Raw genomic sequence first — 20,439 nt, forward strand, 5'->3', positions numbered from 1 at the left:
ACGCGCCTGTGTGCCGGAGCAGTTGGACGGCGGGGACCACAGAAGAGGCGCTAACCTCTTTTTGGAAGCATGTTTTTCTACCGCCTATAGAATGTCGAAACCGTCCAATCATCGTCGAGAACGTCATCGAATGCCCGTCACTAGAAGTCGGATTTGCAACTCAGAATATCAACTATAGACAGACAGCAACTGCTCTTGATCTGTACCAAAAATACATTGTGCAAAAATATGGTTGCTTCATGATCATCGTTCAATTATCATCTTTTAGCTTTCTGTACATTCCACTCACATTATGAACTCGTCTGCTAACAACGGGCCGAAGTTTCTCATTTTCTCTACAATAGATACAGGGTCCGAAGGGTGGATGTAACGCAGGCCAATGGGATGTGTCTTTTGGCTAGAGCCATCATGCCACAAGTCCATGCTCCTTCCCAGCTTCACGTGAGAAACATGGTAGCTAGAAGCTGCGATATGCGCTTACTGCTTCTTGGCTTCACGAGCGGCCTTGCGGAGAGCGCGGTTGCGGATGTCGATGTGCATGTTCTTGTTCAGCCTGAGGGTAAAGTAGCTGTAGGCACCGACAGTGTTCTCAACAACCCACTTGAACACAGCATGGCTCCACCAGGGGGTGTAGGTGTTAGGAAAGGGCTCGGAGCTGTTGAGGCCAACCTTGCCGAGAGCAGCGCGGACGAACTGCTTGGGGTTGGGGATGAGGAGGCTGGTGCGGCGGATCTTGCTCATGGCAGTGGTAACGAGGTAGCTGACAACAAGGTGGACATCGACGCCCTGGTCCTTGAGCTCGGCAGAGAGAGCGCTGCTCCAGTGCTGGAGGAACGCCTTGCTGCCGCTGTAGGTGGCAAGGTAGGGGGTGGGCATAACACCGGCGAAAGAGCCCATGGTAAGGATAAGACCCTTCTTGCGCTGGGCGAGGATGGGAGCGACAACCTTGGTGGTCTTGAGTGTGCCGAGGCAGTTGATGGTGACAATGTTCTGGAGCTCGTCGCGGTCGGTCTGGAGGAAAGGAACGGGGATGCTGTGGGACTGGCCAACGTTGTTGATCAAGATACCAATGTCGAGGCCCTTGATGAGCTCGGCGAGACGCTCGTAGTCGGAATCGTCGTCCTTGGAGAAGTCCATGGCGAAAGTCTTGGCCTTGAAACCATCCCATCTGAGCTCGAGCTCCCTAGCAAGGACGTCCAGCTTGGACTGAGTGCGAGAGACGAGAACGAGGTTGAAGCCCTTGGAGGCGAGCTGCTGGGCGAACTCCTTTCCGAGACCATCGGAGGCACCAGTGATAACAGCCCAGGTGCCCTTCTTGCCATACTTGCGGAGCTGTCAAGGTTGATGTTAGCCACATTCACCTGACAATCTTCAGTCCCAAGTAAGTTTGCGAAGAGACGTACGTTGGTGCCGCTCAGGATGAAAGCGTTAAGGAGCAGCTGGAGGAAAGCGCCGACGCGAGTAGCGACGTAAAGGGCGCCGATGCCAGCAAGGGCCCATTGGCCATATTGAGGGACAGTGCCCCAGATCTCGGCAACCTTATCCATTGCGTACGGACTGTCGGCGAAAGTCGTTGATGAAGGAACGCCTTTGGTTTGAATCGGGGAGTTGTGACACTTTCAAAGTTGGGTCCGGTCGCAAATAATTGTTGGGAACTTTTTGGAGGACCTGGGGTCGACTCGCCTACTATGTACACTTGCATGTGTCAGCCGCCAAGATTTTCGAGACGTCCCGCCCCGCGGCCCCGGCGAGAGGACCTGGGCAGCTGGGTTGTCCCCGCTTTTGCCGAACCATCACTCACTCGACGCCGCCATTGAACTCCGACGGAGCTGGCCATGGGCCAATGGATAGAGGAGAAGGGGGAGCCTGGCGGATTTTGTTTGTTGTCTCCAAAATGTCGTCCAATGCCCGTGGACCTGCGTCCATGATGCTACGATGACCCCTGTCTCTCGCGCTTGAGAGTGGCCCGAAGTGTGGTTTCCATCCGATCCTCGAGCCGCTGGAACAAATGGAGAGCTGCAACAGGAAGGGCAACTAACACCTCAACAACAAAAGGTCTTCTCAATACAAATATCCTGGACTTACGATAGCTTTCTTCCCTGACGACAAACCGCTTCATAACTGTTTGAACCAAATGGACGCTATCAAGGCTTTCCTGCCTTCGGGCGAGAAGGGTCTCCTTCCCTACTACCTCTTCTTTGTAAGTTGACGGTTGCTGGTCCCCCTGACTCTTCACATGGTTTCGCAATTAACACGCCCTTCGTCCAGGTCTCCATCGTAGCTATGGGAAACGCCCTCCAAAACTACACTACTCTCCACTACACGCGACGCCTTTACAACGGCCGTTTCGTCCCCAACCCTTCCCTGCCGCCCGCAAAGGGCAAATTCAGCCCGGAGGACAGCGTGGACGTGCTGAAGCCCGTCTCGCCCTCAGAGGCGGAGAAGAAGGAGGCGGCTGCCAAGGACCAAGTCACGCCGCTGGCGGCCCGCGTCTTCGGTACCTACACCTTTATGGCCGGCATCATCCGCTTCTATGCGAGCTACAACCTCGAGAACGAGTCGTTGTACAAGCTCGGTATCTGGACCCATGTCATCGCCGCCGTGCACTTTACGAGCGAGTTCTTCATCTACAAGACGCTGCGTTTCAGCGGACCTCAGATCTTCCCCTTCTTGGCGGCGTATGGCGGCACGTTGTGGATGGTGTTGCAGTATGGTTACTACGTCCAGTAAAAGACAGGTGCAGCTACCAGCTGGTCTTTGGGAATCAAAGCAGGAAGCAGTACATGGCCCCCAAAAAGGAATGGCGAGTGGACTCGGATCATGACCATAAGAAGCGCGATCGCGTATTAGGTGAAATAAGACTCCGACGATAGGCTTTGTGGAAGATGTACCACTTATTGATACCCTTTTCGGTCAAGAAGCGAAGCAAGCGCATCATACATTTCCACTACTGCAACGACTTGCGATAGAGCTCACCACCGCAGTCTCTGAGTCGCGCAGCCGCTTGCTCCGGAGTGATATCCCTCTGCGGCTCAGCCATTAACTCGTATCCGACCAAGAACTTGCGCACGGTAGCAGACCGAAGAAGTGGAGGGTAGAAATGCATATGGAACCAGCTCGTCTCAGCCTCTTCCTCTGTGCAATCCAACGGCGCCTGATGAATACCCGAGCCTTCTCATACCGTTAGCTCCTTTCTCCCTTTCTCTCTCCTTCGGGCAGTTGCAGAGGGTAGTAGAACTTACTATACGGAAAGTTTGTCTCGAACAAGTTATCATATCTTCTCGTAACCTCCTGCACCGCCTCGGCAAACTGCAGCCTCTCCTCGCTCGTAAGCTCCACCAGCGCGCGCACATGTCTCTTCGCAATGACGAGCACCTCAAACGGCCAGACAGCCCACCAAGGGCAGACGACCAAGAACCCGTCGTTCTGCCAAACCACACGCTCGCCCTTGGCCATCTCCACCTTGACGTAGTCCTCCAGCAGATGCCTCCCCTTGTGCTCACGGTGGTACTTGGTCATCTGCGCCAGCTCCTTGCCCGGCTCCTCGGGCAGCGTGCTCGTCGTCCAGATCTGGCAGTGCGGATGCGGGTTCGAGCAGCCCATGGCCGCGCCCTTGTTCTCAAAGATCTGCATGTACCGCAGCTGCTGCTTTTTCGCGGGCTCGACTTCGCCGTCCGGGTTAGGTGGAATCTCGCTGAGTGAACGCGCGGCGGCGTCCCTGAGCGGATGCGAGGCAGACAGGTGGCTGGCGTAGATGCGCGTCCAGGTCTCGATCACGGGTACGATCTCGGTCGCGCTCATGTCCGCCAAAGTGGTGTCGTGCTTGGCGGAGAAGGTGAGCACGTAGCACCGGCCGGTGGCGGGCTGCGCTTGCAGGAGGAGAGAGGCAATGTCATCGTCGCCGTCACCAGCGGCGTCCTTCCGAGGGTGGTACTCTTGCTGTTCCTCTTTGACGGCGCTGTAGTCGTTGACGAAGGCGAATGTGTTTTTGTAGTGCGGGTTGGAGTCGCCTTGGGCGCGCTTGTTGCCGGGGCAAAGGTAGCACTGGGTTGCAGTTAGAGTGAGTGAGAGTAATATAAAGTCATGAAGGGACGGGGATTACGCACCTGGGGATCATACTCAGGAAGCTTGTTGAGGGCTGGAGCCTCTTGCTGTCCTCTGATTGCAACTCGTCAATTCAAACTAACCCGCTGTATTTCTTTATTTCCGGTGTGGCTATCGAGGACTCACTGCCATGGCCTCTTTGTTCTGTGAGGCGATACAAGCAGCCAAGAGCCGTTGAGCGGGTTGTAGCGACGATGCGAGATGTCGTCAAGCACTTTGTCGGTCATGGTTGCGCTTCAAGAGGCTTTCAGGAAAAGAGTAATGTGGGAATTGGAAAAGAAGGCTTGCGATCAATCAAGGGTGTTGATTGGGAAATCAATTTTCTTATAAGTGAGGTGTTCAATAATGTAGATTGGTGGTTGGTATTTTGCACTTTTGAAGTGTATTGGTAGTCATATGCTCGGGGATAGCATCCCCGAGGCAACCTGGTCACACTTACCGGATTGTTTTTATGGGTACAACGGCCGGGTAGCAGACAAGATGAAAATGATCCGATCTGTTCGGTGTTCTTCGGCCTTATTGCCTAGAAGCACCCTACAGATCAACGGACCGTTTATTTACAGGAATGAAGTCGCTTGCCTGATAGTGATACACTGGCTCAGACTGGTGTGCAACTTTTGATGAGCATTCGAACTCGCTTCTTTCCCGAGTTTTCTGAGGCGCAAAAGGCACTGTCATTATCAGACAGCAGCCTGCATCAGGATGAAATTCATATTCCATGTGTACCTGCCTACTTCAGCTACTGCACTGTTATGGAAGTGTGGAGGGCTACCTCTAAGCTGCTTCAGCCTCCAGTGCGCCCGGAGAAACAGGGTGAGCGACTGGACGTCAATTGGGATTCACCGTATTGTGTTTCAACTCGAGCACTGATATACTGCAAGATCTGATGCTCTTCAGAGGATTAGCATACAAGGAGAGCTTGTGAGTTGGTTACAATACGGGTGAAAACATGGCAGAATTTATAGGAACAAAAACATCACCACTATGATCCCCAATTCGCAAGCAAATGTCCCCTCGTTGGTCGTTACCCCTCACCATGGTTTACCAATGGAAGCAACCCCGCGTCTAAACAAGTTCTTGTGGGGCTCCTCCGCACCAGGGGCATGATATTAGTGGAGCGGCTGCACTCGCTCCATGCTTCGCTGTGCGCCAACTTGACAAGGGACTTCGATCCATCAGTCAGGCACACTACGTACCACCTTGTATTTGTGTAGCAGATCTGACAGACGGCGAGCTTAAAAGTTGACTGACCGTTCTGCCAGAATTTGTTGCAGGATATACCTTGGTACTTTGCCGCCCGATCTCTGATGTGTGATATCCTTTGTTCGTCAAGCTCACCGTTCCTTTGTCGACAGTAGAGGTACATGATACGTAAGCAAGTAGCTACGGGTTAGGGTTGTGCCACAGAAGCGGCAACTCGGGACAACGTCGGAGCCAGAATGACTTGGAAGTGGGCTCCCAGCTGGAGCCACCTGTCCGCTCATTCAGATGTTGCATTGTGGGAATGCAGCCCCTGGCCCTGCTGGTTCCAGGCGCATCACCCCCTCGTACAACCGCAACATCGTTGCCATCAAGGTCGTCGACATAAGTCCATCGACAACTCGCCATCAGCCACCTGGTTCATCAATATACGCATTACAGAAGCCTCGCGAACCTCTGCGCTTTCTGTCAATGCCATCTATGGGGCTTTGAGCGGTGGAATTTGGCCTACATTAACCCCTTTTCTGACTCCTCCCGCCCGGCGCATTATCGGATTATCCTAACCCCCGTCCCTCGGGGACATCCACCATGGGCGTCATCCGTAAGAAGATCGCTGCACGAGGCGGCGAGGGCGGTGTCAAGTATGTATGCGACGTCTGCTCAGCAGACATAACGTCTACGGTAGGTTTGTGTTTTCATATAGTTAACAAGCCTCAACCGTTGTTCTCGTGCTTGGACGTCATATCTCCCTTCCGATGCGGCCGCTACCGCTGCCCCAGACCTCGCGTCGCGCGAATCACGAGACGACGTTGTGGGGTTGGGGAACCTCTTTGGACTCCAGCCCTCTGGCTCCCAAGAACAACAACGACAACAACAACAACAACAACAAGCAACAACAACAAGCCAGCTAATCTTTCCACTTCGCACAGGTCCGAATTAGGTGTGCACACAGCGCTTGCAATGAATATGATCTCTGTGTCCAATGCTTTGCGCAAGGAGCGTCCAGCAATGCGCATCAGCCACAAACCCATCCCTATCGAGTAATCGAACAGAACTCGTTTCCAATCTTCGACCGAGAATGGGGCGCGGACGAGGAGCTCCTTCTTCTGGAGGGCGCGCAGATCTACGGCTTGGGTTCGTGGGCCGACATTGCGGACCACATCGGCGGCTACCGAAGTAAGGATGAGGTACGCGACCACTATCTCCAGGTCTACGTCGACTCGCCCAACTTCCCCCTTCCGAAACGATGCAGTCCCCATGACATGGAACTGGCAAACGAAATCTCTAGAGAAGAATTTCAGGCGCGCAAGAAGCGACGCATCGAGGAAAGGAGGGAAGCCGCCAAGAACGCCCCAACCCTCCAAGCGAAGACGAAGCCGACAGCCAGTGTTCCATCATGCCACGAAATTCAAGGATATATGCCAGGACGTTTGGAGTTTGAGACCGAGTTCTGCAACGAAGCGGAAGAGGCTGTCCAGCTCATGCAGTTCGACCCAGGAGATGGAATTAATCCACGGACAGGCGAGCTGGAACCGGAGATGGAGCTCAAACTCACCGTTATGGAGATCTACAACTGCCGGTTGACGCAACGAGTTGAGAGGAAGAAGGTTATATTTGAGCACAACCTGCTCGATTACAGGGAAAACACAAAGTCGGAAAAGAAGAGGTCGAAGGAGGAACGCGATCTTCTGAACAAGGCGAAACCCTTTGCGCGGATGATGAATCGCGTCGACTTTGAACAGTTCTGTCAAGGGTTGATTGACGAGCTCAACCTGCGGCAGGCAATTGCACAACTACAGGAATGGCGTAGTCTCCGGATTGGTGATCTACGAAGCGGCGAGAAGTATGAGCAGGAGAAGCAGGCACGAATTCAGAAATCAATACCGCTGGGTTCCATGGACCGCGAACGACTGGCGAGTGCTCAGCGCAGCAAACAACCGCCACCACCAGATCCGCCAAGTGGCGCGGCTCTGCTGGTCCAACCTGAGCTGCCGGCGCGTATGCAGTCACCTCATGTCATCGCCGAGGCCGAGAAACTCAGCAGCATGAAAGTGGAACCCGGGCAAGTCAACAGTGAAAGTGTAATCGTTGCCAATGGCGACACTACGCCGTCAAAACACAAGTCCTTACCACAACCCGTTCCCGGGATACAACCTCTTTCACTCTCTCAGGACAATGCTCCCGACCTTCACCTCCTTACGCCGGAAGAGGTCAAGCTGTGCGAGGTGCTCAGGATTCAGCCGAAGCCTTACCTGATGATCAAGGAGCAGATCCTCAAGGAAGCCGTCAAGGGCAACGGGAGTTTGAAGAGGAAACAGGCTAAGGACATTTGCAGAGTCGATCAGCAGAAGGGAGGGAGGATTTTTGATTTTATGGTGAATGCGGGTTGGGTGGTGAAGGCTTAGAGGACCTGACCAGTCTCGAGCACTACATACTGGGAGCAAGGGTTGGACGGGTGGGTGCTTTTGATTTCTACGTGATGAGCGTTGGAGCCGGGCGAACGAATTTTACTTCAATAAGACAACGGCGTTTGGGACGGGAGCGAATGACGAGTGCCAAAAGGGATACCCTCATACACACGCTGGTCGGAGAGGGCGTTTCCTAATAAAGCTCTTTGGAGAGACCGAGTCGGCATGCATCCACATCATATTCACATTGTACATAGTATGTCTTTGGTTTACCATAATACCATTTTACTCTTTTGCTGGAGCGGGGCTACAATCTAGAGATTAACTGATCTAGTTTTCTTTCCTTCTATACCAACGCCTGCCTGTCTTGCTCCTCCAGCTATGATGAAGGAAGTGGCGCGTCATGCTTTGCCGCACTATATATTACCATCTATTCCTACGACTCCCATGGCGAAGCCCATATGTCCTTGACGATGTTATTAAGGCGCCTCCTGAATACATTTCCCAGCCACATGCGCCGCACATCAGGTCGCGGCGTTCAAGTGTTTTGGTTACTGATTACTATCTCTCAAAACTGTTTATCGACCAAATCACCGTCAACAGCCTTGTTCAGTGTTCTTCAATGCGAGGCCTCCGGTCGACCATTGTCTCGAATCCGGGCCATGGGTTGGTTACACAGCTTTTGCTGATGTGCTGTCTGTGCGTCGAGCGAGAGTCTTACATCCGAACAGTCAAATCGCCATACCGAACACGCACATCGCATCGGGTTGCAAGAAGGGAGTCGCTAAGCGCCTAACATTGATTCGTTGGAGAAAGAGAAAAGAAAAAGGACATCTAATCGTAACATTACATACGCCATTGTTGGTAGATAGGTAGTAAGCGGTTAGCTATATATGTTGTGGTTATCGGTTAGTTTTTTTTTTTTAAAAAAAAATACAAACACTTCAAGGAAGACTTATGGAACGTCAATAGGTAGAAGTCAGATGTGAAGAAAGATATCTGGATACTCACCTGCATCGAGGAAGAAAGACGATCTTTTTTAGTTGGCGCGTATGACGACACAAGGTCATGAATCTTGATGGAAAGGCCGTCTTTTCAGGTCTCAAGTAGGTATCCTTAGCATCATTTCTGTTCCTGATACCGCTCGCTGTTCCAGAAAATGTTCCGGGCTTTTCTTGAAACGTTTCTGGGTCCGGGAGCCGGGTTAAATCGGTCTGCCCTATGAAAATCGCTTCTTTTTTTTTTTTTTTTTTTTTCCACACGGGATCTTGGCCCAGGGGGAAATTGGGACTAAAGATGAACGTGTTTACATATATAGTGTACGTATTATGTATGTTTTAGGTATGCGAATCGGCTGGCCATTGTTTTGTTTCAAAAGGCGCGACGATGTGCTGCAGGTCTGGCGCCAGAGATAATGGCCAAGAAGAGCCTATGAGGTCATTCAGACACATGGCCTTCTTTAACATCGATACAGCTGCACACAAGCACATGTACGTGTACGGGCTATGTGCTTCTTAGTGTAGGTCACACCCACATACATAGGTATGCATAGGATATAAGGCACTCACTCAGCCTTCTAGAATTCGTAATCAATATTTGATACGGGACACGAGCACCAAAAAAAGGGGCGCTAACACTGCTCAGCCCTCACGGGCACAAGCCGAGCAAGCAGACAAGACAATCTACATATGACTGGCAACTGAAGTCGTGGGATTGGCCTCGTCCGTCGGAAAGAATACCTACAGTACTTCGGTACCTGACCAACGGAGCTGACTGACCTCCCGGGTCCTGGTGGAAGACTACTAGTACCTAGACTACCTATCGGGCCCAGACCATAGGACACTGTGCCTTCCGAACGCACTGCCCTGGAATTCGGCGGATGTAGTGTAGGTAGTAAGGGTACCGGAAATCGACTGCATGGGACCAGGGGCAAGCTGCCCGGTGAGATGCATTCTGGGTTACCGGTCGCTTTTAGTTCGTCATGGAGGCCCCACTGCATCCCACCAAGGTACCGGCCGGTGGAGGGGCCGGCGCTGGGTTTCAGCTTCCTTCCCGTCTCAGTTCCATGTTCGGGCCACTGGCTCTGTTTCTGGGCTGCCCTGTGTTTGGCGCGCGCGCGCAAGTGGAAGCCCGGAGTTCGTCTCCTCACATCTTTCCGCTCCTACCTAACCTGCCTATTACTTTCTTTGTTTTTCTTTCTGATCATTCCTTTTGGTTTCTTTTGGTGTTGGACGTGCGCTTTGAAGGAAGCGTCATGGACTGACCCGACCATCTCGAAGCTTATCTTTCGGATCCAAACATCCCCCCCCTCCCCTCCGGGCGTGCTCAGGCCCCCCCGCCACCCTACACTAAAAATATACCCCACGATCCTGACTCCAGCCAGAAGGCTTGGCAACGAAAAAGTCCAGCCTCCAGCCTTTCCATATTATCAGGATTCAGGGCACCCGGGACCCGAGTCCTTGGACATTCTTCAGCCTATCTGGCCTGACCTCCGACTTTCACAAACACACCAAATAAACTACGTATACACAACGTCGGCCGGGCACGCGACCCGGGACACTCGGGGTCTTCAGTACTGCTCGTTGTTGGATTTCTTCACCTGTTCTCTTCGACTATACGAGGCTCATCTCGCTCGCAAACAGCAACCGTTTCAACTTGCTCGTTAACGACACCGACTCCACCGGCCCTCTCAAAACTCCGTCAATCACTGCGTCTCCATCAGACGATCCGGGTCGCCTTATTCCCCGTCTCTAAGCCCCGTCTCTAAGGTCGAGCTTACAATTACACAACTCTCGCAAACCCCTTTTTGGTTTTTGACAGTCGACGTTTATCTACAAAGCCTTTGTTGTGCTGTGTTCTTTCGTTTTGTTTAGTTTACCAACCACGTACTTTCACCGCGTCCTGTCGGCCTTTCAGAAATAAACGCCGAACCTTTTACTAGCTTTGGGTCTAGCCATTCACGCCTGCGGAGCCGCGCTTCAGATCTGGCCGTCCTTCTTCAAGCGGTTTTGGACTTGTTGAGTTGGCGGTAACGCTACGTCTCGGGTCGACGACATCCCTGGCCGCCCTTCTTCCCTGGATCGCATCTCTCCTTGACTGGGTACGGAATTCAGTGTTTTCCTCACTGGCTTATGCTGTGTTCCTTCACAACGGCAAAGACTGCCTCATCCATACATAGTCGCAACGTGTCGCCTGAGCAGCAACCAAAGAACGGCATCTCTTGCTCCTCCACACCGGCGATTCTGCGTCGTCGTGGGCTTTCCTCCGCGCAGCCATGGATCAAGCTGCGCAAATACTCGAAGTGGCGCATCATGTATACGCTCGTGCAGATGATGCTGCGGACCTGCATGCCACTCGACCGCCCTCCTACAAAATCATCGGCATCCTTCTCGCCGTCGGTTCCGGCTTCTTTATCGGTACCTCCTTCGTAGTCAAGAAGATGGGCTTGCTAAAAGCCAACGAGAAGTACAACGAGGTGGCCGGCGAGGGTTACGGATACCTCAAGAACGCTTGGTGGTGGGCGGGCATGATCCTCATGCTGATAGGGGAGCTTTTGAACTTTGCCGCTTACATGTTCGTGGACGCCATTTTGGTCACCCCTCTCGGCGCCCTCTCCGTCGTCGTCGCTACTGTCGGATCCGCCATAGTTCTCAAGGAACGCCTGAGTATGATCGGCAAGGTTTCTTGTTTTCTGTGCATTGTCGGCTCCGTCGTCATTGTCCTGAACGCACCACAAGAGTCCGCTGTCGCCAACATTCAGCAGTTTCAGCAATTCGTCGTCACGCCAAGCTTTCTGTCATATGCCGGTGTCATTGTTCTGGGCGCAGTAATTGCGGCTTGGTATGCTGGCCCCAGATGGGGAAATAAGAACATGTTGGTGTACATCTCCATCTGCAGTTGGATTGGTGGTCTCAGTGTCGTCTCTACTCAGGGCTTGGGTTCGGCCATCGTTGCCCAGGCCGGAGGTGAGGCACAATTCAAGGGATGGTTCATCTACATTGTTATTATCTTTTTCATTGCCAGTCTTCTGACTGAGCTAATTTACTTGAACGTAAGTCCCGCTTGGTCGCCTCAGCTTGCCGACTGACATAACTTACGCTCCTTACAGAAAGCGCTGAACTTGTTCAATGCCGCCATGGTCACCCCAACCTATTACGTGTACTTCACTAGCACGACCATCATTACTTCGGCCGTCCTGTTCAAGGGCTTCAAGGGCACCGCTGTCTCGATTGTCACTGTGGTCTTCGGTTTCCTGACGATTTGTTCTGGTGTCGTTCTACTCCAGCTATCCAAATCCGCCAAAGATGTGCCCGATGCCGCTGTCCTCTCTGGAGACCTGGACCAGATTCGCACAGTCGCAGAGCAGGAACAGCCCGAAACCGAGCCAAAGGCCGACGCCCTCAGAGGTGCCGCTGCGATTGTCAGACGTTTATCGTCGGCCAAGCAGCAGAAGATGGAGATGGAAGAACTGAAGCGATTACACGAAGAAAAGATGAGGGAAGCACTTGAGACAGTTGGCGAGGACGGTCCTGTGTACGAATGGGATGGGCTAAGGCGGAGAAAGACGGTATTGGGAAGCAACTCGGCAAGTCAGCGATCAAGAGCTGCGACCTCGGCAACGTTTCAACTTCCGATGCCGACACCACACCCGCCCCTCGGATGGTCGCATTTCCCGACCGAGGAAGAGCTTGCTGCAGCCGCTAGACCCGCTTCACCTGCCCTCTCTAGTATTGTCGGCACTATCCGCAACCGAGCGCGCAGCGTCCTCCTCCCTGGCCACCCGAACTTTCGCCCCACTTCAGCATCCAACAAGGTGCAAAGTCCTATGCACCCCGTTCAGCTGACCGAGATCGCAGTACCGGCGCAAGACTTTGACGAGGAAACAGGGTATTACCCACCAGGATCCGCTGCCGGGCCCTCCTCAAAGGGATATATGTACGACAGACCAGGAAGCAGAGGTAGTATCTCCAGTTCCGCGCGTCGAGTACAATTTTCTACCGATGCCAACCACCCATCTAGCAGCACGCTCGCCGCTCCTCTAGCTCCTCCTCCCCTACGAACACCAACGGGCGCCACCAGGCAGTTTTCCTTCCAGAGCGTCTTCAAGCGCGGCGATCGACGCAGCCAGCACACCCACACGCAAAGCGACGGCGCCAACTCGCACAAATCCTCTCACTCCTCCGACAAGCAGGACAGAGATAAGCTGACCACTCACCGCGGCCTCTCCACGCCACACATAAGACGGGGCGCATCCGAGGAGGAGACGTTAGGGCTCGTCAGGGGCGACTCGCGCGATTTCCGGACCACGCCGCGCACATCGAAGCATTATGACGACGACGATGGTGACGACGGGTCCGAAGAGTTTGAGGAGGTCGGGCGGTATATGGACGAGAAGCAATCGCGGTATGGCCCAAGCATCACGCATAGTCCGCCGCGTGCTCCAGGAGTAACCGGAGTAAGAGGGGGTACAGAACAACAATATCCCGGTGGGGAAGAGGAGGATGTAAAAAAGGAGTATACTGAGCATATGGAAAGTGGTGGACAGGGTCAATCACAGGGACAGGGACAGCAGCACAGGTCATCAAGGAGCGACATTAATTCGTACCGGGAACGTTTGAGAAGAATCAGGGAGCATGAACGTCACAGCGACAACAACGGCAGTGGGTCGGGTCCGTCGTCACCTTCGAAGTCGAGTTCGAATCGTGGAGACGGTGGAGGTTTCATCTGATCTGCTTTGACTCCGCTACGCGTTGAGCTAAACCCAACAAAGGACGGAGGGAAACGACTGCGGGTTGGGATCGGCCGGGATCAAACGAGACGAGAGGGACGGAGTACGACAACAGCGGCAGCGGGAAAGGAACAAAGCACCTTTTTGGTTGATACCCCCCATTGAGACGGAACGAAACGACACGAGTAACGAAGGCTCGCTTATATGTCTGCATACATATTCTTACTTTCTTGATTATGATATCTCACCACCTTTGTACACGATCCATGCATTCATGCCTACAGCGCCTTGTACATGTGGCCGTACGTCGGTCGGTCGGAGCTTATATAGCTGGCATGGGTGGGACTATCTTACGATGGAGCAAGGCAGGGAGGGTTGGGGGAAAGGGTTTATGATGTATGAGATTATGACATGTTTATCTCTCGGTTATGGATGTGGAAAAAGGGTCGGCTTTTTCTTACATGTGATATAGCACATACGGAGGGTTGTTGTTCCTGTTCGGGTTATTAAAAGACTAGCAAATCAACTCGGGCCGGCATGAAACCGATGTAGAGGTGAAATACCGAGTTTTTCTTCAGCGTGTACGGAAAGCAACCACGATCAGAGACGTCGTCTGATATTCCTACCTAATGTTTGTGAGAAGAACCTTGATGGCTGGCCTGACCTCGGGGTTCACAATACATCTACAGGTAAAATACCTCGCTAGATATCATGGGCATGCAATGGCAATGGAAAGACAGCCACAAGAGTGAGTTGCTTTTATGGACCTAACAATATGCTGGTTGGTGACACAATCATCTCTGACCGTGATGTCCTGACAGTGATGCCGAGGGAACAAGCTGACTTCTAGAATGTTCCCATTTGGGAGGTTTACAAATGCAGGTGGTTTAAGCGAGGTAGCAGTCCCTCCCTGTTGTTACTGTACCTTGGTAAAACGCTATGCCGCACTAACAGAACCACTAATCAGATACTGTCATCCTGTCTATCCGGCCCCTGCCGGGATGTGGATCAAGACCCCAGATTCCCCAACAGCTAACAGCCCCAGAACCCCACCACGTTGCGGCAGCTTCAGATGAACTCCGAATCTCTTCATCAGTTTCCTCTTTCTACCTCGAACCTCAAAAGATTGTGGTGTCAATCGATTGATATTTCCCCGCGGTTCCCTCTGTGTGAACGGCCGCCCAGGATCCGCAAGCTTCTTCGCAAGTCTTCCCCGGACCCCAAGGTATGCGCCAACCGTTGCTCGGCCCCGTATTCAAGCGTCACTGTCCTCCTCCTTGAGGACACTCGTATCTGCCTCCTCCGACTTCCGACCTCGTGCTCCTCTCGTCGCCTAGACCGCCGACCTACTTGTCGACTCCCACTCGAATTGCAATCGCATTTTACCAGCTAGGCGACAGTTGTTCAAAATCAACTCCGCGCCATTTTTCCTGCCTCCGTTTCTTACCTTCCTTCTCCTTTAGACCAGCAAGTCTTTTCGCGGAAACAAAAGCACCTCTTCTCAGCCGAAATACCAGCGCGTACGAATTTTATCAAGCAGCGACAATCACCAACAAGATGTCAACACAATCCTCACTAGCCCTCAAAGAGGAGGGTAACCGCCACTTCCAAAAAGGCGACTACGTCGCTGCCGAGGCGTTGTACACCAAGGCGCAAGTCCTTCCTTCTGCTCCTCCCGCTCCCTCCCTCTCCCTCCATCCCATTCATTCCCCATCATCCTCAACACCACCGCCACACATCTCTCTCGGCCCAACCCAAAAAAACCAAATCAAAACTAACAGCCCCCCTTTTTTTGAAACACACAGAATCCTCGCTGACCCTACCAACCCCCTCCTCTACACCAACCGCGCCATGGCCCGCCTCAAAATGTCTCGCTGGGACTCGGTAATCGAAGACTGCGAGGAATGTCTCCGCCTGTCCTCCTCCAGCAGTACCGGCAGCAAAAACTTCAAAGCCCTCTACTACCTCTCCCAAGCGCACCTCCCGCTCAGAAACTACGACCAAGCCGTTGCCTACGCGCTAGAAGCGCACAAGATTTGCGCAGAGACGCACGACAAGAGTTTGGCGGCCGTGACGAGTCAGGTGCTCAAGTGCAAGAAGGAGAGGTGGGAGCACAGGGAGAAGTTGAGGAAGAGGGAAGAACAGGAACTGGAGGGCGAGGTGGTGGAGATGCTGAGGAGGGAGATGGACGGGTTGCTGAAGACTACTAGTTCTAGTGGTGGTGAGGATGGGGACAAGGATGAGGAGGAGGAGGAGAGGAAAGAGACGGAAAAGATGTACGAGGAGAAAATCGAGAGGATACGAGCCGTCTTTGAAAGGGCGAGGGATAAGGAAAACCAGCGAAGACCGAATCCGCCAGATTGGGCGATTGATGATATCAGTTTTCAGGTCATGGTTGATCCTGTGATGGTGGGGTTTTTTTTTTTTTTTTTTTTTCGCCCTTTTTTTTTTTCTGCACCCTCTTGCTTCTCCTTCTTTTCAAGTCTCATGGGTGGAGTGGTGGTGACTGACTTTGAATACAAAAAAAACACAGACAAAAACAGGCAAATCCTACGAACGCGCATCCATCGAGGAACACCTCCGAAGAAGCGAGACGGATCCGCTGACGAGAACACCCCTGACCATCAAGGATCTGCTGCCCAACATTGACCTCAAGCACGCTTGCGAGGAGTTCTTGAATGAGAACGGGTGGGCGGTTGACTGGTAGAAGCACTGATCGTCTCGGTAGGAGTTTACGGTCTTACGATCCTTCCTACTTGGCCTTGAATTCATTTTTGAAAAGTCAGCCATTGTTTGGGCACTCTTGGGGTACAAGCTTTCCGTTCAATATTGCTATAATAATCAGTGCATAGCAGAGCGGTGTTTCTGGAGGTTGTTTTTATTTCAATTTTATAAGCTTGAACGGCTTATAAGCGTGTGATTGCGTTCATTGCGCTTCAACCGCTAGGCAAATCACAGCGGCTTCGTATTGTACCTCTGTGCATCAAGATTGGTGAGAGCCTGAGAGACACTACAGTACTAATCAACAATCCAAGCAGAGTGTGCCAGTAAACAAGACATATATTCCACGACTCAGGTACCCCAACTTAGTTTACGCCTCCTGACCATTCCTAAATCTCATACAGCTACAAAATCATGCTAACCCAGCCATACACAGTATACACATCCATATGAGCCTCCCAACCCCAGGCTGAAATCAAAAGCAACGTCAGACATCCAACTTTCCAGATAGCCATCCATCCTCCCTCCCACGCCCATATACGGCACTATCTTACATGCTCAACACAATAATGAACAGAAGAAAATATGGTGGTTTGCTCGGCCTGGCCGCCCATGGTATCCCAGCCCCATCAGTCAGATCAACAACTCCTCGGTTTCCAGCCTCGAATACGAAATCAAATTAATGTGAAGCACCAATCCAAGTCTTCGCGCTTCATCAAAAGAAGAAGCGCACATCCAGCGAGTAGAGGTGCCAAACTTTAAAAGGAAAATATAGACAGTCCAAAACCCGAAAACACCTGAGAGGCATACGGGAAGAATGAACAAGAAAAGAATGATGCAAAGTAAGTGGGTAAAAAGCATCGCACCGCAGGCCATAGGCGCGAGTACCAATTTGATTTCCTCCCACAGCATTGGTGACGGGACCTCAATTTCACCGTTTCCTCTCTTCTCATAGACGGCATGGCCTCGTTATTTTTGTTTTGTTGGTGTAGTTGGAGAGACCGTCTGCTCCAAATGAAGGCGTATATCTTGAATACGTATGTTCGTTGTGGCATGTTTTTTTTTTGGTAATTTATACATGATTAATATGCCTGCCCTAGTGGTGTTTCATTGCTCACTGGTGGCGGGGGAGCAGGGGAGGCGGTTCGCGAATCTGGGCGGTACTCCTGGGCAACTGGGCTGGGGCCGGGAGGTGTCATCCGTCGACTTGCGGTCACTGGGCTTTGCGTGCCGTGTGTGATGGGGCGGTCAACGGGCGAGCCGGGGTTTCCGTTCTGCACCGGGCTCATAGGTCCATTATGGGGCATCATTGGCCCAGCGGGAGACTGTGGTCGAGACCACGAGCCGGGAGGTGGTGGGCCGCGAGGATTCATGAACTTGGTATTGATCGGTCCGGGGCCAGGACGTCCGCCGTTCGGTCCACCTTGAGGAGGTCCGCGGGGAGACCCGCCAGGACCACGGGGTCCTCCGTTAGGACCGTATCCAGGCCCGCCGTTCGGGCTCATAGGTCCATTGCCAGGTCCTCCAGGCCCATAGTTAGGCCTGACTGGAGGCCCGCGGGAACCAGGACCGCCCTGGGGGGGCCGTGACTTCACGGGACGCGCGGACAAGCAAGTCCGGGGAACAACGCCCTGTTGAGACCGGTCGAGGCGAATGCAAAGTGCCCAGCCATCGTCGTACTCGTGCAGAAGACGAACGAGCTGTCCAGCTTGAAGAGCCATTTCATCTTCCAGGGTTGGCCTGAAGTCGAGCTGGACACGATGGACAGTGGACTGTGCAGGTCCACCAGCGGCAGCAATGGCGGCAGCGCTAGCCGAGGGCCCAGGTGGTAGGCCAGGGCTAACAGTGTTGATGCTATAGTCGGTTCCAGCAGGGCTGGGCGGGTGGGCGTTCAACGGCAGAGGTTGGGGCTTGGTCAGATCAAGAGGTTTGAATCCATCGTTCCGGATGGAAGTTTTCCGAGTTAAACCGCCAGCAGCAGCACCCGCGACAGCTCCAGCCGCACCAGCGGAGACAGGCGAGTCGCCAGCCGGGCTGACTGGCGAAGACTCTTCGGGAATTTGCTGATTATCACCGAATGGGTTGAAGCTCGCACTAGTGCCGGGTCTTTCGCCAGCGGTCTGAGTCGAGCTGACAGTCGGACGCTCCCAAGCGCTAGCTCCTGCAGGACGGCTGAGGGGGGACCCAGGTACGTTCGAGCTGGTGTTCATCATGTTGGCGCGGCTGGTTCTCCTTTCTGGAACTTCGGTGGGCATGAACTGACTGGCGGGTCGCAAGCTCAATTGCGGGGCGGCGGTCGGGGTTTCGATCTCGTTCTTGTCGGAAAAGGGACCGTTGATCTTTTCGTCATCTGCCAGGCGTTGCTTCTCTGCTTCCATCTGGCGTTTTCGCTTGGTGAAGAGGAGCCACACCAGCAGTAAGACAGCCAGCAAACCAGCCAACACACCAATGGCAATACCGGCTGTGGCAGCACTGCTGGTCCCTTGTTGAGTGGTGCTTGCGGCGGTGGCCGTTGGAGCAGGAGTTGTGGATGTGGCTGCTCCAAAGCTCATGGATGTCGGCGACGCAACCGCCAAGGTAGACTCAAGATCGAGGGCTCCCGTTGACCTGATCTCATCCGTCATGACGTCTGATGGGAGCAATTCTGCAGGCGCTGATGACACTGGTGATTCTGGCGCCTTGGTAGTAAAAGCTGTCAACAAGGTGGTGGATGGCGGGGCGGCGCTGTGGTGTGTAGTGGTGTGCGCAGTCGTGGTCGCGGGGGCAGCTTCAGCGGTCAGAGGAGGCCCGTTGGTTGCAATGGTTTCCTGGGCAGTAGCTGTCGCCCAGAAGTTCTCGTCGGTCACTGTTTGCGCGACTCTAGTGGTGAAAGCCTCCGTTTTCTGTTCGGGGAGAAATACATTGTTCCAAAATGACTTGACGTCGTCCCAGGCCTTGCGCTCCAAGTGATGATGCGCATGGCGCACATGAATCCTATGGTCCGACATGCTGGGCGAATATCCGTACAGAGTAGGAGTCGTGATGATTCGGGTAATGGTGTTGGGTCCCCAGTTCTTCGGATGAAATAATCACGTCGCCTTCGTCTCTCTCTCTCTCTCTCTCGTCGTCCTCGTCGTCGTTCAAGTAGAGCAGATGGTGGTGTGATGGTGTCTTCTCTTTCGTGAGAATTGCCTAAAAATGAATGTCTGGTCGAGCGGAAGTCAATCGCTCGTTGTCGTAATGCGAACTTTGATCAGTTGCAAAGAAGGAATGGCAAGATATCTAGGGCGCGATATCAAAGTAAAAGGAAGGGAAGGGGCGAGTCAACATGTCACGAGCTCATGATCATGGATCTCAGAGACTCAACACCACGGGGCGAAAAAAGAGAGGCGCGTTCTTCCAACGGAGAAAGTGTGGAAGATGCAGGAAGGAAGAGAGAAAAAAAAAAAGAGAAGAGGTTGAAGGAGGGATTGAGAGGCTGAGAGGAGTCGAGAAAATGCCAGCGCAATGTTGGGTTGCAGAGACAGACCGTTCCTGCCCAGTCCTCCTAGCCGACTCCGGCCACCATGCGGCATGCGGGTCAAGACTTCCCAAGCTGGGGAACCAAGCGAAGCTACATAGGTACCTTACCTAACCTCACAAGTTTGTGTACAATGCACCTATGTGCCTGCCGGGAATTGAAGGGATCACGTTCACCTTCATCGTTGTGTGGCTTCACTCTAAGATTGTGTTTGATGTTGCTGATCAGTCAACAACTCATAGAACTTTGCTCGAGTCGTTTCATTCTCTTGGATCGCAGTGAGAGAACCAGTGCCTCTGCGATCTACAATCAGTCGGGTCCCTATCGTCCACTCGTTCTCTCACGCTTACCACCTCCGGAGGAGCCTGCAATCTGCTCAGGTCCCAGGCGTCTCTGATTGGTGGGCCCTGCTAATCACTCATCAAGCGAAATTGCTGCCAGGGATCCTGATTGGCTTTTGGATTCGTGAATCGCGGACCCCATCACTTATTTTTGCGGGGCGGCCGCCGACAAACATCCCCTTGACATCCCCAATAAGTTTGTATTCCGTTCGCTACACTACACTTGTCTCGGGGACAACGACAAACCCTGACGACTCCTTTCCTCCGCAACACCAAGGCAAAGCGAAAAGACTTGTCCGCTTTCTTTCTCTCGCTTCGTTTGATCCCGCTCGTGCCGCGTATGCACAACCGATATGCATGTCATGCAGTGGGAAGCTATCGGGTGATGACAGCAAGCCACAGTTTGCACCGTTGCGTTACCAGATGGAACAACGAGCG

At 53.0% G+C, this 20,439-nt stretch overlaps 7 protein-coding genes across 7 annotated transcripts; 4 read left to right on the forward strand and 3 right to left on the reverse strand.

Annotated features, from left to right (window-relative positions):
* Positions 1–29: 29 nt before the first annotated feature.
* NCU04462 (3-ketoacyl-CoA reductase) lies at positions 30–1,690 on the reverse strand. Its single transcript, XM_951938.3, has 2 exons — positions 1,404–1,690; positions 30–1,332 (listed from the first exon to the last, which is right to left on the reverse strand). The coding sequence occupies exons 1-2, from the start codon at positions 1,545–1,547 to the stop codon at positions 478–480; spliced, it is 999 nt and encodes a 332-aa protein (XP_957031.1). The 5' UTR covers positions 1,548–1,690; the 3' UTR covers positions 30–477.
* A 117-nt stretch (positions 1,691–1,807) lies between these two features.
* Positions 1,808–3,286, forward strand: NCU04461 (transmembrane domain-containing protein). Its single transcript, XM_951937.3, has 2 exons — positions 1,808–2,200; positions 2,269–3,286. Exons 1-2 carry the CDS (start codon positions 2,135–2,137, stop codon positions 2,728–2,730), a joined length of 528 nt encoding a protein of 175 aa, XP_957030.2. The 5' UTR covers positions 1,808–2,134; the 3' UTR covers positions 2,731–3,286.
* Positions 2,685–4,550, reverse strand: NCU04460 (galactose-1-phosphate uridylyltransferase). Its single transcript, XM_951936.2, has 4 exons — positions 4,231–4,550; positions 4,107–4,158; positions 3,243–4,044; positions 2,685–3,171 (listed from the first exon to the last, which is right to left on the reverse strand). Exons 1-4 carry the CDS (start codon positions 4,329–4,331, stop codon positions 2,948–2,950), a joined length of 1,179 nt encoding a protein of 392 aa, XP_957029.1. The 5' UTR covers positions 4,332–4,550; the 3' UTR covers positions 2,685–2,947.
* Positions 4,551–5,653: 1,103 nt separating this feature from the next.
* On the forward strand, positions 5,654–8,051 carry NCU04459 (SAGA complex subunit). Its single transcript, XM_951935.3, has 2 exons — positions 5,654–5,985; positions 6,234–8,051. The coding sequence occupies exons 1-2, from the start codon at positions 5,893–5,895 to the stop codon at positions 7,707–7,709; spliced, it is 1,569 nt and encodes a 522-aa protein (XP_957028.3). The 5' UTR covers positions 5,654–5,892; the 3' UTR covers positions 7,710–8,051.
* Positions 8,052–10,080: 2,029 nt separating this feature from the next.
* NCU04457 (DUF803 domain membrane protein) lies at positions 10,081–14,044 on the forward strand. Its single transcript, XM_951933.3, has 2 exons — positions 10,081–11,763; positions 11,821–14,044. Exons 1-2 carry the CDS (start codon positions 10,987–10,989, stop codon positions 13,438–13,440), a joined length of 2,397 nt encoding a protein of 798 aa, XP_957026.3. The 5' UTR covers positions 10,081–10,986; the 3' UTR covers positions 13,441–14,044.
* A 462-nt stretch (positions 14,045–14,506) lies between these two features.
* On the forward strand, positions 14,507–16,516 carry NCU10270 (hypothetical protein). The gene is made up of 3 exons (XM_001728483.2): positions 14,507–15,092; positions 15,246–15,849; positions 15,974–16,516. The coding sequence occupies exons 1-3, from the start codon at positions 14,998–15,000 to the stop codon at positions 16,145–16,147; spliced, it is 873 nt and encodes a 290-aa protein (XP_001728535.2). The 5' UTR covers positions 14,507–14,997; the 3' UTR covers positions 16,148–16,516.
* NCU04456 (hypothetical protein) lies at positions 16,481–19,597 on the reverse strand. Its single transcript, XM_950821.2, has one exon. The coding sequence runs from the start codon at positions 19,146–19,148 to the stop codon at positions 17,244–17,246; it is 1,905 nt and encodes a 634-aa protein (XP_955914.1). The 5' UTR covers positions 19,149–19,597; the 3' UTR covers positions 16,481–17,243.
* Between the last annotated feature and the right edge of the window lie 842 nt (positions 19,598–20,439).

This window comes from Neurospora crassa, linkage group IV (genome assembly GCF_000182925.2).
Source record: "Neurospora crassa OR74A linkage group IV, whole genome shotgun sequence".
NCBI lineage: Eukaryota > Fungi > Ascomycota > Sordariomycetes > Sordariales > Sordariaceae > Neurospora > Neurospora crassa.